This window comes from Brassica oleracea, chromosome C9, assembly GCF_000695525.1.
Source record: "Brassica oleracea var. oleracea cultivar TO1000 chromosome C9, BOL, whole genome shotgun sequence".
Lineage (NCBI taxonomy): Eukaryota > Viridiplantae > Streptophyta > Magnoliopsida > Brassicales > Brassicaceae > Brassica > Brassica oleracea.
Genome location: NC_027756.1, coordinates 22788028 through 22802056, shown reverse-complemented (window position 1 = coordinate 22802056; position 14029 = coordinate 22788028). Strand labels below are relative to the sequence as shown.

Here is a 14029-nt window from a genome sequence, read left to right as displayed (position 1 = left end):
AAAAAAATTGAGTTAATGTATTGTACTGGCATCTCAAGAATTTTCGTATTGTAAACTTTTTTCTTTGTTGATATATAAATTTAACATTTCAAAAAAAAAATGATAATACCAATATCATCAATTAAGTTGTTTATATTATTCGGAAAACCAGTGCAAATAACGCGTTTTTTTTGTTTTGAAATAATATTCGAATAAGACATTATGAATAAAATATTCGCAATAGTACTTTTTTCCACGTTAACCACTACACAATTCACAAGGCCTTGGTCTTTTCTAATGTTGTCTAGAAGTTCTTGGTCTTACTTATATAATAAAATGATACGATCTTCTATTATAAAAATAAGCCGAACCAAATGTTCCACACCCATGACTTCCATTATTCAAAAGTCCATTTACAGGCTACGTCATGGAGCTTATGCTTCAACGTCTCAACAATGATGTCATCATTAATCCTCATTAATCCGTACCGTTCATTTTATTTTGCCGTTGACCATATGGACCGTTCAATGTTAACACCGACGGGCCTATAAAGAGTATCTTCATAGTTTAACAAAATAAATATATCAGCAAAATAAGTATTTTCCGGTCTGAACTGTACGACGCCGTTGAAGTTTCTTGTGCCTAACATGAGCTCGGAGATGAAAGAGGAACGCCGCGAAGAAGATAACGGTAAAGCTTGTGGTGATGAGTACAGAGGGAAATCGTCAACAGAAGTTGTACGTACGGTGACGGAGGAAGAGGTGGATGAGTTTTTCAAGATATTACGGAGACTACACGTGGCGACACGGATTGTGGCGAGAGTTAACGGCGGTGACGCTGAACGTGAGTTACCTTCTAAGAAGAGGAAACGGATTCAGAGTCTTGGCCTGAGGAGCTCATTGGATACTAACGAAGTTCAAGATGGAGAATCAGATGGAATAAATCGGGTCGGGCTACGGAATTTGGGTTTGGATCTTAACTGTCAACCGGAACCCGAAGCAGTTAAAATGTAATCCTTCTTCATAACTAAAATATTGTTCCAGTAATCTATTTTCAATATAACTACAATATTTTTTTATTAGCTGGTTCTAAAAAACGTACTAAAATATTATCCAAGTTCAGATTCTGCTCTTTGATCGATTAGAAAAGTTATAGAATGAGACTTTACGTCGTGTAAAAATAAAATGATTAGTCATAATGATGAATTTTTGTCGGCCAAAAATTTCATTTGAAGAACCCAATTATAATGAAGAATAAGACCCAATTATGTGAAACACCGACAATATATATTTTTTTTTCAGAAAAAAAAACACCAATAATATATAAATGATGATTTTAGAATAATGTTAATAAATTTCAGAGGTGAACTGGTGATAGATAATGGGCGGCGTCTACTGAAATGATTATTCTGGGAAAACCATTTCAAAGCTGAAATTATTTGTGTAAAACCCAAAATGATTACTCCGGAAAAACCAAGACACAACAAAGGTCCAAAACTACAGATACAAGTGAACCAATCTGCAAAAGAAAGAACAGGACTAAGAACAGTGTAACAATCAAAACACTTCTTCTTTTTGTTTACTTGAGAAAAAAAACGGCTCATTGACTTGTACTACAAGGTCAAGCTATCTGGATTCTCAACGATCTTTGCAAAGGTTTGAAGGAAAGCAGCCAAATCAGCTCCGTAGACAATACGATGATCTGCTGTCACATTCACCTGGCAACACACAACAAAAGCCAAAGCTTATTTCTATTCACCAAACCCATGAGGCAGATTCTTGACAATCTTAATAGAAACCAACAAAGTCAAATTCAGGCTTACCAGCATTTTGTTTTTCACACTGAAGAACCCATCCTTATCAGCAACTACAGTCGGTTTCGAAGCTCCAACGGCCATTATAGCACCCTAGAGATTCGAGTTATAAACAAAGATAAGTAGGCTGAGTTGTAATCCTTGATCTTGTTGAGACTCATTGAAATTTCATATACCTGTCCTGGAGGAAGAATAGCATCAAATCTATCCACTCCAAACATACCGAGATTCGATAAAGTGAAAGTTCCTGCATTGAATACACATGCATCCTTAGCTCAGCAAATACATACTTCTCATTAAAGCATATGAACAGCTACTATTGAAGAAAGTACCAGAGTTGTATTCATGAGGTTGCAATTGCTTGCTTCTAGCTTTCCCCACCAGCTCTTTCCATTTTTGAGATAACAAGTACAAATCCAACTAAAAACAACCAACATGACTCGCACCAATCAGTAAGCGTAGACTAAAACCGTCTTCAACCACAAAGCTACCTACTTTCTAGATCTCTGCACTGTATTGATTACCTTATCAGCATCTTGTAGAACAGGCGTAATCAACCCGCCATTGATGGCAACAGCAACGGCAACGTTAATGTTACTATTGTAACTAAAACTCTTCCCATCTTTGCAGCTTGCGTTCACCACAGGATGCTGAGCAAGAGCCATCCCTGCAGCTTTAGCCAATAAAGCAGTCATTGTCACACCCTTTGGCTTCACCTGAAAAAAAAAAAGAGATAACATTTGCTGATACGAGTTTTAGAACTATGTATATGCGTTTTCACCTTCTCGTAGAGTGCGTCGAGTGCAGCAGTGTTCACTGGGTAACCAACACGGAAGGTTGGAACGGAGAGGCTCTCAATCATGTTTTTGGATACTGCTGATTGCACTGCTGTGAAGGGGACGATGCTGGCGTCAGGTAATAGAGGAGGCGAGCTAGTGGTGGTAGCTTTAGCTGTTGGTGCTGGTGCAGCTGCAGGAGAAGGAGGAGGAGGCGGTGGTGTCACGGTGGGAGCTATACCAGCCGCCGCCTCCACGTCGGAAGCCGTGATCCTACCGAATGGTCCAGTTCCGGCAACGGATCCGATATCCACTTTGTGTTGCTTCGCGAGCTTCTTAGCATGCGGCGTCGCTACGGTTTTCCTCGGACCATCTGACGCCGCTGCCGCCGGAGCGGGGGATGAAGTAGCTGGAGGAGGAGATGGAACAACGGCGGAGGAGGAAGGTTTCGAGGCGGCTTTGTTCTTAGCTTCTTCGATTTCAGCCTCAGTCTCTGCCAGCAATCCGATTGCAGCGCCTACCGGAGCTGTTTCTCCTTCTCCAACGACGATCGCGGCGAGATAACCGTCGTAGAAGGTTTCTACATCCATATCCGCCTTATCAGACTCAACGACGACGACACTCTCTCCTTTGGCGAGTTTCTCGCCTTCGGTTTTGATCCAGGAGACGATTTTGCCTTCCGTCATGGTGGAGGATAGCGCCGGCATAAAAATCTCGCGAATCTTGGATCTGACCGTCGTTACTCTGCGGTGAGAAGACGGAGAGCGGAAAACTACGCGGCGGAGGGAAGGGATGGGAGCAGGGGAGACGGAGGAAGCGAATGAAATGGTGGATTTGGGATTGGATAGCGAAGCTGTTGATAAAAACGAAGAAGAAGCCGCCATTGTTGCTATTCGATGAATCACAGTGAGAGAGATCTGAGAGGTTTAAAGGAGTGAAGTGGGAGGTGAAGACGAGGTGGACGTTCGTTAAGCGTCTTCACCTACATGTTGGCCTCGTTGTACCAATTGGTATTTAGTAACCGGATAATTAAACCATCTTATTTCAATTTAAAATTCCGGTTTTGTTAAACCATTTGTGGCAGTGCCTATATCTGCTAACTAATTCCCGAGTCGCGTAACCCTCGTAGCGAGGGAGAAAGAGGGGAAAACAAACCAACTGATTCCTATTGAGCACAAACCCTAATTTCGACGATCTGATGGAGAACGACAAGCAGATCGAATCTCACCACCGCAAGCACCACCGTTCGTCTTCACCGTCCGACGAGGCCGATAAATCATCGAAGCGGCACAAGCACCGTCATCACAAGCACCACCACAGGCGCCATCACCGGCATCACCGTGATAAGAAGGGCGACGATGAGACGGAGCTGATGGATGTTACTCCGATTGGAGTTAGTCACGGCGGTGAGGATGACGTTGAGGAGGGGGAGATTCTAGATGAAGAAGGGCTCGCCAATGTTAAGACGCCAGATTCCGACGACGAATCAGGAGAAATCAAATCCGATCAATTTCAAGGCTACCATCTGGTCTGTTCCAATCGCTCTTCTTACGTCTTTTTGCTCATAAATTTCCTGTTTATTTGGCTTAAATTCTGTTTGGATGCTGGGATAAGAATGATCTGATTGATACCTGAGATTTTTCCATACGCAACTTGTTATACACCTCAGTATCCAAACATCATTTATGCCTTTATGGTTTTATATCAAGCTGAATTTTCCGTTTTATGATAAAAGTTTTGGTTTTTGAGAGTATTCTCTTTAGATAACGTGAGTGTTTCAATGCATATCTAAGAAAGAAGTTGCACTAGGCGTTCAATGGAGACTGATGGCGTTCCCTTGATTTGTAAGAACTGGTTTCGTGATTATGTAGATGCTTTTTTCATTTTTTTTTGTCATGTATGCTCATGAATTTTGTATCTCATTTATCTCCTTTTCTGATAAATTTTCCGAAAATCTTGTGGCTGTGCTTGCAGCCTTTCGATGGGGTTTCTGGTGCTCGGAATGCCGAGACTTCTAATGGTGTTCTAACTCGTGAATCTGAAAGGAAGGACAAGAGGTGGTATAAAGAGTATGGAGGTCCTTCAGACAGAGTTGGTAAGAGAAGTGATGATAATGGGAGGAGCTCACTTTCTTTGGAAAACTCTGAGTCTGAGGAGAAGCGTAAGAATAGTAACTGGTCACCGACAAACCGCAGGCAGTTTAACGAAGTCCGTGCTCGGAGTAGGTCTAGGTCACATGATCGGGAGAGGGAAATGTCAAGATCAAGGCTTGTTGCGGCGGATGAGTTTCCGGTCAGAGGGAGACATCATGATCCGAGTAGGGATTATCTATATGACAGAGTTGAAGCAGGGAGAACTGAGGACAATTATTATCGACGTGGGCGATATGGGGAAGATGACAGGCAATATGGTCGAGAAATCTTGGAAAGAGAAAGAAGTAAGGAGAGGGATATGGTCCGGGAGGGAAGCATACGAGATAAAGATTCAGAAAGAAGTAAACGGAGAGAGAGAGATAGTGAACGTAGAAAGGAAAGAGAACGAGGGAGTAGGAGGGAGATTGAGGCTGAGCGTGAAAGGCTAAAAGACTATGAACGGGAGCGAAGCATTGATAGGGATAGGAGAAGGGAATGGGAAAGGGAAAGACGAGGTAGGAGCAGTGATAGGGATAGGAGAAGGGAGAGGGAAGTAGATTATGTTCGAGACAGAGACAATGAAAGAGGTAAGAGTAGAGATAGAACAAGGTATGAAAGTCGAGAGAGGAAGAGAGAAAAGGAAAGGGAGAATGACAAAGATAGGGACAAAGGAAGAGAACTCAAGACTGATACCGAGAAGTATAAAAATGTTGATGTGGACAACGGGGAAAGGTATTCTCTCAATAGTCCTAACCCTTGTGAATATTTCATTACAGATGATAAAGCTTTGTTATATTGTGTGGCTCCTAACTATTTTGCGATCAGGTCCAGAAATGAGGATGCTCAAAATGATAATGACGAAGGAGTTATATGGAAATCTCCGGAGGAAGAAGAAGAAGAACTAAACAGAATCAAGGAGGAGAGTAGGAAGCGAATGGAAGCCATACTGGAGAAATATAAGAAGAAGCCCGATCAGCAAAACGAACTTTCTTCTCAGGATAAGGGGAAAGGTAATTCCCCATCCTTCATTGCAATCATTATGCATAACGACTTAAGCATGATGGTTCAGATTATTTGTTTAAGTATGGACCTTGGTACTGTGGTTGGAGTTGTAAATAAAAATTTTCATCGGCCCGCTTTTATTTGGTTGTTAAGATGTAGTTCTTGAATCTTGGAAGTCACTTGCGTGTTGTGTATCAGACGACCCCTTAGGTTAACAAGAAACCTGTTCCTCTCAATTTGGAATGCGTGAATGGCTCTTTAGCAGAAAATTTGCAGTTAGTTTTCAGTTGATTTCGTTGACTGATTTCCACATGCACTTTGAATGCGTGAATGGCTCTTTAGCAGAAAATCTGCAGTTAGTTTTCAGTTGATTTCGTTGACTGATTTCCACATGCACTTGTACAAAATTTGTTATTGAGATTTTCAGCTTCCAGGCAGTCTCAGTTAGTTTTCTGTTTGTGGCAGATGATGTTAAAGAAAATGGTGCTCCAGATTCGGCTTCTTCCTCTATTGTCTTAGCTGCTAATGCTGATCCAGCCAAAGATAACTCGGACATTTATGCTATAGATAGTGATGTTGCCAAAACATCATTAACAACTGGTGCGCCACCTACTATGTTTGGAATTTCTCACCCAGAGAGGACTTTAGCTCCAGCAGGGCTTGGCGAAGGTAGCCCGAAGGTGCGTTCACAAATGAAATATTTTTGTTTCTGTGGTATTGGTTTCGTGTGTGGTTGTGAATATTTTTTTCGTTTTATGTTTATATTATAATTGAATATATATATATATATATATATATATATATATATATATAATCGTTTTATGTTTATATTATAATTGAATATATATATATATAAATGTGGTGATGTTTCTCAATCTTATATAATTTTATGTTTCCAGAGTGAAAGATCAGCTGACATGTTTCATGATGATATATTTGGAGAGTCCCCAGCTGCTAATCAAAAAGTGGTATGTAAATTGAATTAGTTGGCATATTTTCATCTTATCGTTCAGTAGCCTTTATCATCTGAAATTTCTCTTATCGCCATGAATCTATTAGTCAGATCCTCAGAAAACCTTTTTTCATTTGTGTAATAGTTTTTTTTGTTATGTAAGGTTTTTTTTTTTGTTATAGGACCACACGCGAGGGAAAGGTGATGGTGTTGTTTTTTGTTATGTTAGGTTTTTTTTTTTTGTTATAGGACCACACGCGAGGGAAAGGTGATGGTGTTCCGATGGTAAGGAGCGGGCTTTATGATAATTGGGATGATGCAGAGGGCTATTACAGTAAGTTTGTTTTCTGTGTGTATTTAGCTACGTTCCTACTTATTAATACTAGTTCATAGTTCAAGTTTGTGACCATTTCATGCACCTTCTCACCTTTCCAACTCGTAGAAGCTCTTCTGTTAATTTTCATCTTAAAAATATGAGTCTCTTCTACTTTTTAGGCTATCAGTTTGGCGAGCTAATTGACGGTAGATATGAAGTCATTGCTACACATGGAAAAGGTGTCTTCTCTACTGTGGTTCGTGCTAAAGATTTAAAAGCTGGACCAGCTGAACCTGAAGAAGTGGCTATAAAAATTATTCGTAACAACGAGACAATGTAGGTGGTGCATTCTACACAGGCCCTGACTTTTACTTCGAGTTCTTTATGCAATATCTGTATTTTTTTTTAATATATATGCATTTGCGGCTCATTATTATATCTCATTTCGTTTAGGCATAAAGCTGGCCAGACTGAGGTGCAGATATTGAAGAAGCTGGCTGGTTCTGACCGAGAAGACAAGCGCCATTGTGTTCGTTTTCTTTCAAGTTTTAAGTATCGGAATCACCTTTGCTTGGTGTTTGAGTCGCTCCATTTGAATCTTCGTGAGGTCTTGAAGAAGTTTGGCCGCAACATCGGTCTTAAACTCTCTGCGGTTAGGTCTTATTCAAAGCAGCTATTCATTGCCCTTAAACACTTGAAGAACTGTGGGGTTCTTCACTGCGATATAAAACCTGACAACATGCTGGTCTGTTATACGTTTCTGTTGCTTTCTCATACTCTTAACTAGCTTTATAACAGTTGACATTTCCTCTGTTTGTCCAGGTAAATGAGAACAAAAACGTCTTAAAGCTTTGTGACTTCGGTAATGCGATGTTTGCTGGCAAAAATGAAGTTACGCCATATCTTGTTAGTCGTTTTTACAGATCCCCTGAAATCAGTAAGTTTAATTTGCAGTGAGAATTAACATATTTTTTGTTTGATAAGAGAATATTTTTATCTATTATTGCTAGAGAATATGTGATTAGAGCTTTTATTTTTTCATGGCAGTTCTGGGGCTCACCTATGACCATCCTCTGGATATATGGTCAGTTGGCTGCTGTCTATATGAGCTATATTGTGGGAAAGTTCTTTTCCCTGGCGCCACAAATAATGATATGTTACGCCTTCATATGGAACTGAAAGGCCCCTTCCCCAAAAAGATGCTTCGTAAGGTAAGCATTAAAGTAGAGAGAACTAGAACGAAGAACTTAATATGCTTGTACTTATGCTTTCGGTTCAACAGGGAGCATTTATTGATCAGCACTTTGATCATGACTTGAACTTTTACGCTACAGAGGAGGACAATGTTAGTGGAAAGGTAAAAAACCAGTCCTTATGTTTTCTCTGACACTTCGCAGTTTGAAATCAATTGACTATGAGTAATATGCTATATTTTTCTTTTCAGATGATGAAGAGAATGATCGTAAATGTAAAGCCGAAAGATTTTGGTTCAATTATTAAAGGTTACCCTGGTGAGGATCCCAAGATGTTAGCTCATTTCAGGGATCTCTTAGACAAAATTTTCATCCTTGATCCCGAGAAGAGACTGACTGTAAAACAGGCATTAGCTCACCCATTCATCACTAGCAAATGAAACTACGTTGCCGTTTTCTCTTCTCTGTTATATCAGGAAATGCTGTCCTCCTCTGTACATTATACATCTTAGTTTTAATTCGAGGTTCTAATCTTTGAACTGTCTCCATTTTCTTTCTGCTGCTTGAGTGCTTTGGTTACAATGTTGGCGTGGGTGGTGGTGTCTGGGTGGAGTTCTCACCGTTGGCGATTCTCAATGGGAATTTACTTGTTTTATTGTAAGACAACCTGCTAATGGAGCTTTCTTTTGTTATATTCCTGTGTAATCTCATTGCCGACTTTACTCATTGTAGAAATCTATGTTTGGAATTTGAATAAGGAGAGGGCCATTCTGAATCATATTTCAATTATATGGAAACCTTCTGATTATTATTTGTGATGTTGGATTGCATCATTTTCTCTTATGGTCTTTTTGAGGGCCTGATGTTATTTTTCTCCAGGACATCTACCTACCATGGCTTAGAGACAGTCCTAAAGTCTTTCAATGCTTTAAAGGCACACAGGAGAAGGTACAATGGTTGTTTATTGGTAGTAAACACTTTTGCATCTGCATTGGTCTATGGTTTGAACTTGGATGATACTGTTGCTTGAATAGGTTTTAGAGTTTGTCCTCCCTTTCTAACTGTGTTTGTCCGCGGTTTCTTTTGTGATGGTTCATGTTTTGCCTGAAATAGTTGTTTTTCTTCCTTATTTAGTTATCCTTTTTAATATGCAGTTTTCAATTTTTGTTTTTTCTGGTGTTTTCACGTGTTTACATATTATCTGATAAACTGTGTTATTGTCATTCCGGAGGTTTGCTTGGAGGAGAGAGCCGCGCAAGGAAACAAAATATGAAGGTATGGAGCTTAAATCATGTCTCCCTGATTTTTTCCAACTAGGCCTCTCTTTTTGTTCTATCTCCTTGTGGTTCAGTTCACTAATTGTGACTTATATCTGTTTTTAGGGCTGTACTCTCTCTCCTCCTGCAAGTTTGGTAAGTATGTCGCGCTTTGTGTGTTGTGTGCCTTCTCATCTCATGATATGGCCATGTTTCACATTTTTGTCCATAGCATGGTAGAAGTCTTTAGAGTTTAATTTATTGATCGGTTCACTTTGGTGGACTAAGGTTAGTAGTTCGCAAGGGAAAAAATGAATTAGTTAACCTTTTCACTGGTTTTGGGAGTATTTCTCTTCATTGCACATATCGTCACTCTTGATTTCTGTTTTGATAACGTAGAAGTTTTGTCAGTGTAGAGGATGCGAGTAGGCCGATTCAGTTTTTGTTCTTGTTAGGGATGTTAACATAGGGTAAAATAACCCAACCCAGCCCATCCTACAAATGACCCAACCCAGTTTATACCCAACCTGCAAAAACCCAGAAACATCAGGGTTGAAATCCAAATCAAGAAAATAACCCAATATGGTATAGGTTACCCGTGGATACCCAAAGTATTATCTTATTTACTTTGAAGATCATATAAAATATTAATATCATTAATGTGAGCTTTAATATATAAACAAGATTTTGCAATTTTATAGAAAACTTGTTTTAGCACAAAAACTCGTTTACGATTTTGGCGGAAAAATTCGCTTTTTCAGAAAAAAAAATATTTTGCAATTATAACCGGAAAACTCATTTTGCAGTTTTAGCAGTAAGCATTGTTTTGACAGGAAAACTCATTTATGGTTTTAACGAGAAAACTTGTTAAGTTGTTTTTGTGGTTTTAGCAGAAAATTTTCTTTTTGTGGTTTTTGGTCGGTAAATTTTTTTTTGTGGTTTTGGTTGGAAAATTCGATTTTTGCGGTTTGCAGGAAAAATAATCCTTCTGGTTTTGGCGGGAAAACTCGTTTTGCAGTTTTGGCGGAAAAACTTGTTTTTACGGTTTTGGCGTGAAAATTTGTTAGATTTTGGTGGGAAAACTCGGTTTTACGGTTTTTGCTAGAAAATTCGGTTAAGCGGTTTCGGCAGGAAAACTCGGTTTTGCGGTTTTGGCGGGAAAACCCGTTTTTGATTTTTACGAAAAAACTCGGTTTTGCGGTTTTGGCGGGAAAACTCGGTTTTCCGGTTTCGGCGGGAAAACTCGTTTTTATTTTGACGGGAAAACTCGTTTTTTCAGTTTTGGTGGGAAAACTCGGTTTTTCATTTTTGGCGGAAAAACTCGGTTTTTCGGCTTCGGCGGGAAAACTCGTTTTTATTTTGACGGGAAAACTCGGTTTTTCGGTTTTGGCGGAAAAACTCGATTTTTCGTTTTTGGCAGGAAAACTCGGTTTTTCTGTTTTGGCGGGAAAACTCGTTTTTATTTTGGCGGGAAAACTTGATTTTTCGGTTTTGACGGGAAAACTCGATTTTTCGGTTTCGGCGGGAAAAATCGTTTTGGCGTGGAAATTGGGTTTTACGGTATTGGCAGGAAAACACCTTTTGCGGTTTTGGTGATTTTTTGGTTTTGGCGGGAAAACTCAGTTTTTCGGTTTCGGCGGGAAAAATCGTTTTGGCGTGAAAATTGGGTTTTACGGTATTGGCAGGAAAACACCTTTTGCGGTTTTGGCAGGAAAACTCGATTTTGCGGTTTTCAGTCGAAAAACTCGATTTTGCGGTTTTTTCAGTCGAAAAACTCGATTTTGCGATTTTAGCGGAAAAACTCGATTATACGGTTTTGGCGGGAAATTTCAGTTTTGCGGTTTTGGCGGGAAAACTCGGTTTTTCGGTTTTGGCGGAAAACTCGGTTTTGTGGTTTCGGCAGGAAAACTCGTTTTGGTTTCTGTGAGAAAATTTATTTTACGGTTTCGGTGGAAAAAATTATTTTTTGGTTCTGACGAAAAAAAAACATTTTTGCAAATTTTATATAATTTAATTAAAATGGTGAAAATCTATATATATAATTGAAAACCCATAGGCACATCATTACTTTTTGTATTTACCCAATATAAATATGAGTTTTAAAATTAATACCCATGGTTGACCCAGTTAATCTTAGATGGGTAAAAACCCAATCCATGTGGGTTTGGGTAAACCTTAACATCCCTAGTTCTTGTTAGTGCATAGGGAAGAAGTGAAGCTTTGATGTTTTATGTAGTAGATTGAGTCTGTAGAGCTTAATATTGTAGAGGTTATAGGAAGAAGATACAACTTTGGCGATGGTTGTGATATGAACTCATGCCTTTTTATGGTTAGGTATGTTTTCTTTGTATTTGCTGTCTGTCTATACATTTCACTGTTGCCGAGAAGGAAAGAGTGATGTATGAATCGTTGCAGGGTACTTTTGTCTGTACTGCAAATGTCTAACTCAAGTGTAGTGACAGTATAATTCACAATCTTATTCATCAAACCATTGGGCATCTATGACAAAATTGGTCATCGCATATTGATGTGTGGTTTAACTCGGCTTCCGTAAAACTTCGAGAGAGTAACGTAGGCTTGACGTTTTTTGGTCCGTAGTTAATCCGTTCCTGCATGTCACACGAGTTCATGTGCTTTATCCAATGTAACTCTCGGCGCATGCATGTAGCAGTCGAACGAGCTATTTTTCTACGACGGGTCCGGAACGGCGTATAAATAATTAATATCTTAGGCCTTTGGTCCGTTAAAGGCCTGTCGAGGTAATAGTGAGTCGACTTAAACGGCAACGTTCCGCTCAAGTGAGAAAGACTATACGCCGTCGTTTCAACGAGTCTCTCGAAGTCTCAAGTATAAATGACTCCTCCGAGTACGGTTGATACTGGATAATGCAGGGAACGGACGAGGATGATTCTGGTAACCTCACCGTTAGTGACATACCGACGTCATTCCCTCCACAACCCTCACACAAAATCGTTACAAATCCGCTGCCAGCTTCGCCGGAGTAGTCAAATCCCCACCGTCGATCTATGCAATCCACGACAGACAATGAACGGCTTCCAAATAAGAACACGAGACAGATCCATCTTATGCTTGGCTCGGCGGAAACCGGAGGCGGCGACAGTTGAGGTTGAAGATGATCCTCTCCAGAGCATCCTTCGGTATCTACTGTGGACAGCTGAAGCCGTGTACATACTATGGCTCTTCCTTCTTCCTTATGCCCCCGTTAGTGATTCCCTCCAACTTTAAACTTCATCTGGTATTGTACAAATCTTGTTTACTAAAAGTCTCTTTGATCAGCAGGGAGATCCAGTTTGGGCAATTAGTTCAGAGACGGTGAACTCTCTCTTGGGACTTTCGTTGAACTTCTTCTTTATCTTGCCTCTCACAAACTCAGGTCTGTTCAGCTTAAAGATTCTATGTTTCTCTGATCATTGTCGATTTTGTGATCTCTGATGTATAATTTTTCTGACAGAACAGTTGGTATTCATGTCCTAGAAGCTCCTGTTCTTCATCCTGTAAGTACTATTTAAGTAATGTTCACACTAGTGTTACTCTATTCAACGATCTGCTGAAAAATGTTTTCATTTTCTGTCTGAAAAACAAAAAAAAAAAAAACAGATGGCTGAAGGGTTATTCAACTTTGTAATAGCTTGGACACTCATGTTTGCTCCATTGCTATACACAGACCGAAAGAGAGATCGATTCAAAAGCTCTCTTGACGTCTTATGGGGTCTCATGATGTTCCTCACAAACAGTAAGTAACACACACTTCTTACTTTTCCTTGTGATTTAGTTATTTACTTATAATATGATGATTTGATCTTGTGAATGGAAACAGCGTTTCTGATCCCATACATGGCCATACGGCTCAATGACGCTGACCCAGATGATAAACCGAGCAAAAGGTCTCAACTTGGCGAAGCCATGACCAAAGGTGCGTCGGTAGTTGGTCTCACCGGTGCTACGGTGTGTCTGATATCTACATTGTGGTCTCTCTACGGTCGAGCAGATGGAGGTTTCGGTGGAATAATGGAAAGATGGCAGTATCTGATTGGTTATTTGGGATCGGAGAGACTAGCTTACGCGTTTATATGGGATATATGTTTGTACACAGTTTTTCAGCCATGGTTGATTGGAGAGAACCTGCAAAACGTGAAGAAGAGTAAAGTTGAGTTAGTGAGGTATCTTAGGTTTGTTCCTGTTCTTGGTTTGCTTGCATACCTTCTGTCTCTCAATCTTGACGACTGAGGCTTTTTATTAATTAGTTTAATAATTGTTACAAAATACACTACACATGTTCATATGTATGTAAGAATATTTATTTTGGCGACGTACTTTATCAAGTTTATTATTCCTCAAGTTGGAAAAGGTTGCCATCTGATTATTTTGAAAACTTCTTAAATTTGTTGATACTTTTCTCTGCGTTTCAAATTCAAATTCAAATTTTACGAATAAAAATAAAGTCAAATGCTATCAATAAAAAAGTAAATTATAAAATCTATCAAATTTTCTAAAAGAATATAATTTTTTCAACAAACAAGAAACAATTAAATTTTGTTATAAAAAGAACTGAAATTTTATTGTATCGCGGAAATTTAAACAAAGCAAAA

The 14029-nt window shown here is 39.5% G+C and overlaps 4 protein-coding genes across 14 annotated transcripts; 3 read left to right on the top strand and 1 right to left on the bottom strand.

The window, feature by feature from the left end:
- The first annotated feature begins 545 nt into the window (after positions 1–545).
- Positions 546–1061, top strand: LOC106317635 (protein NIM1-INTERACTING 2-like). The gene has a single exon (XM_013755428.1). It carries the CDS (start codon positions 627–629, stop codon positions 990–992), a length of 366 nt encoding a protein of 121 aa, XP_013610882.1. The 5' UTR covers positions 546–626; the 3' UTR covers positions 993–1061.
- A 248-nt stretch (positions 1062–1309) lies between these two features.
- On the bottom strand, positions 1310–3543 carry LOC106317633 (dihydrolipoyllysine-residue acetyltransferase component 4 of pyruvate dehydrogenase complex, chloroplastic-like). 2 transcript variants are annotated; one of them, XM_013755426.1, is made up of 6 exons: positions 2574–3540; positions 2317–2508; positions 2125–2212; positions 1969–2039; positions 1802–1885; positions 1310–1696 (listed from the first exon to the last, which is right to left on the bottom strand). In XM_013755426.1, exons 1-6 carry the CDS (start codon positions 3450–3452, stop codon positions 1592–1594), a joined length of 1419 nt encoding a protein of 472 aa, XP_013610880.1. In that variant the 5' UTR covers positions 3453–3540; the 3' UTR covers positions 1310–1591. The 2 variants fall into 2 exon arrangements, 1 of the variants encoding a protein (XP_013610880.1); XR_001265179.1 differs by having other exon boundaries at positions 1350–1696; positions 2288–2508; positions 2574–3543.
- A 133-nt stretch (positions 3544–3676) lies between these two features.
- Positions 3677–12179, top strand: LOC106317632 (serine/threonine-protein kinase prp4-like). Of its 10 annotated transcripts, none has more exons than XM_013755416.1 (17): positions 3677–4096; positions 4543–5432; positions 5526–5710; positions 6168–6382; positions 6602–6670; positions 6904–6988; positions 7150–7306; positions 7424–7715; positions 7793–7907; positions 8018–8181; positions 8253–8327; positions 8415–8820; positions 9043–9111; positions 9395–9438; positions 9546–9575; positions 11696–11753; positions 11835–11921. In XM_013755416.1, exons 1-12 carry the CDS (start codon positions 3767–3769, stop codon positions 8601–8603), a joined length of 2766 nt encoding a protein of 921 aa, XP_013610870.1. In that variant the 5' UTR covers positions 3677–3766; the 3' UTR covers positions 8604–8820; positions 9043–9111; positions 9395–9438; positions 9546–9575; positions 11696–11753; positions 11835–11921. The 10 variants fall into 10 exon arrangements, with proteins under 10 accessions (XP_013610870.1, XP_013610872.1, XP_013610873.1 ...); XM_013755418.1 differs by having other exon boundaries at positions 11687–11753; XM_013755419.1 differs by lacking the exons at positions 11696–11753; positions 11835–11921 and adding an exon at positions 12091–12179.
- A 94-nt stretch (positions 12180–12273) lies between these two features.
- On the top strand, positions 12274–13767 carry LOC106317634. Its single transcript, XM_013755427.1, has 5 exons — positions 12274–12641; positions 12720–12813; positions 12897–12934; positions 13038–13173; positions 13258–13767. Exons 1-5 carry the CDS (start codon positions 12324–12326, stop codon positions 13665–13667), a joined length of 996 nt encoding a protein of 331 aa, XP_013610881.1. The 5' UTR covers positions 12274–12323; the 3' UTR covers positions 13668–13767.
- Positions 13768–14029: the final 262 nt, after the last annotated feature.

Bases quoted from the DNA above. Each gene is read 5' to 3' on its own strand.
- LOC106317634 (XM_013755427.1), top strand. From the start codon at position 12,324: ATGATTCTGGTAACCTCACCGTTAGTGACATACCGACGTCATTCCCTC. The intron at 12,814-12,896 runs GTCTGTTCAGCT...CTGACAGAACAG, and splicing joins CTTGCCTCTCACAAACTCAG to TTGGTATTCATGTCCTAGAA. The intron at 13,174-13,257 runs GTAAGTAACACA...GAATGGAAACAG, and splicing joins CATGATGTTCCTCACAAACA to CGTTTCTGATCCCATACATG.
- LOC106317633 (XM_013755426.1), bottom strand. From the start codon at position 3,452: ATGGCGGCTTCTTCTTCGTTTTTATCAACAGCTTCGCTATCCAATCCC. The intron at 2,509-2,573 runs GTGAAAACGCAT...TTTTTTTTTCAG, and splicing joins TCGACGCACTCTACGAGAAG to GTGAAGCCAAAGGGTGTGAC. The intron at 1,697-1,801 runs GTAAGCCTGAAT...GTGTGTTGCCAG, and splicing joins GTGTGAAAAACAAAATGCTG to GTGAATGTGACAGCAGATCA.
- LOC106317632 (XM_013755423.1), top strand. From the start codon at position 3,767: ATGGAGAACGACAAGCAGATCGAATCTCACCACCGCAAGCACCACCGT. The intron at 6,989-7,149 runs GTAAGTTTGTTT...TCTACTTTTTAG, and splicing joins TGATGCAGAGGGCTATTACA to GCTATCAGTTTGGCGAGCTA. The intron at 7,716-7,792 runs GTCTGTTATACG...CTGTTTGTCCAG, and splicing joins TAAAACCTGACAACATGCTG to GTAAATGAGAACAAAAACGT.
- LOC106317635 (XM_013755428.1), top strand. From the start codon at position 627: ATGAGCTCGGAGATGAAAGAGGAACGCCGCGAAGAAGATAACGGTAAA.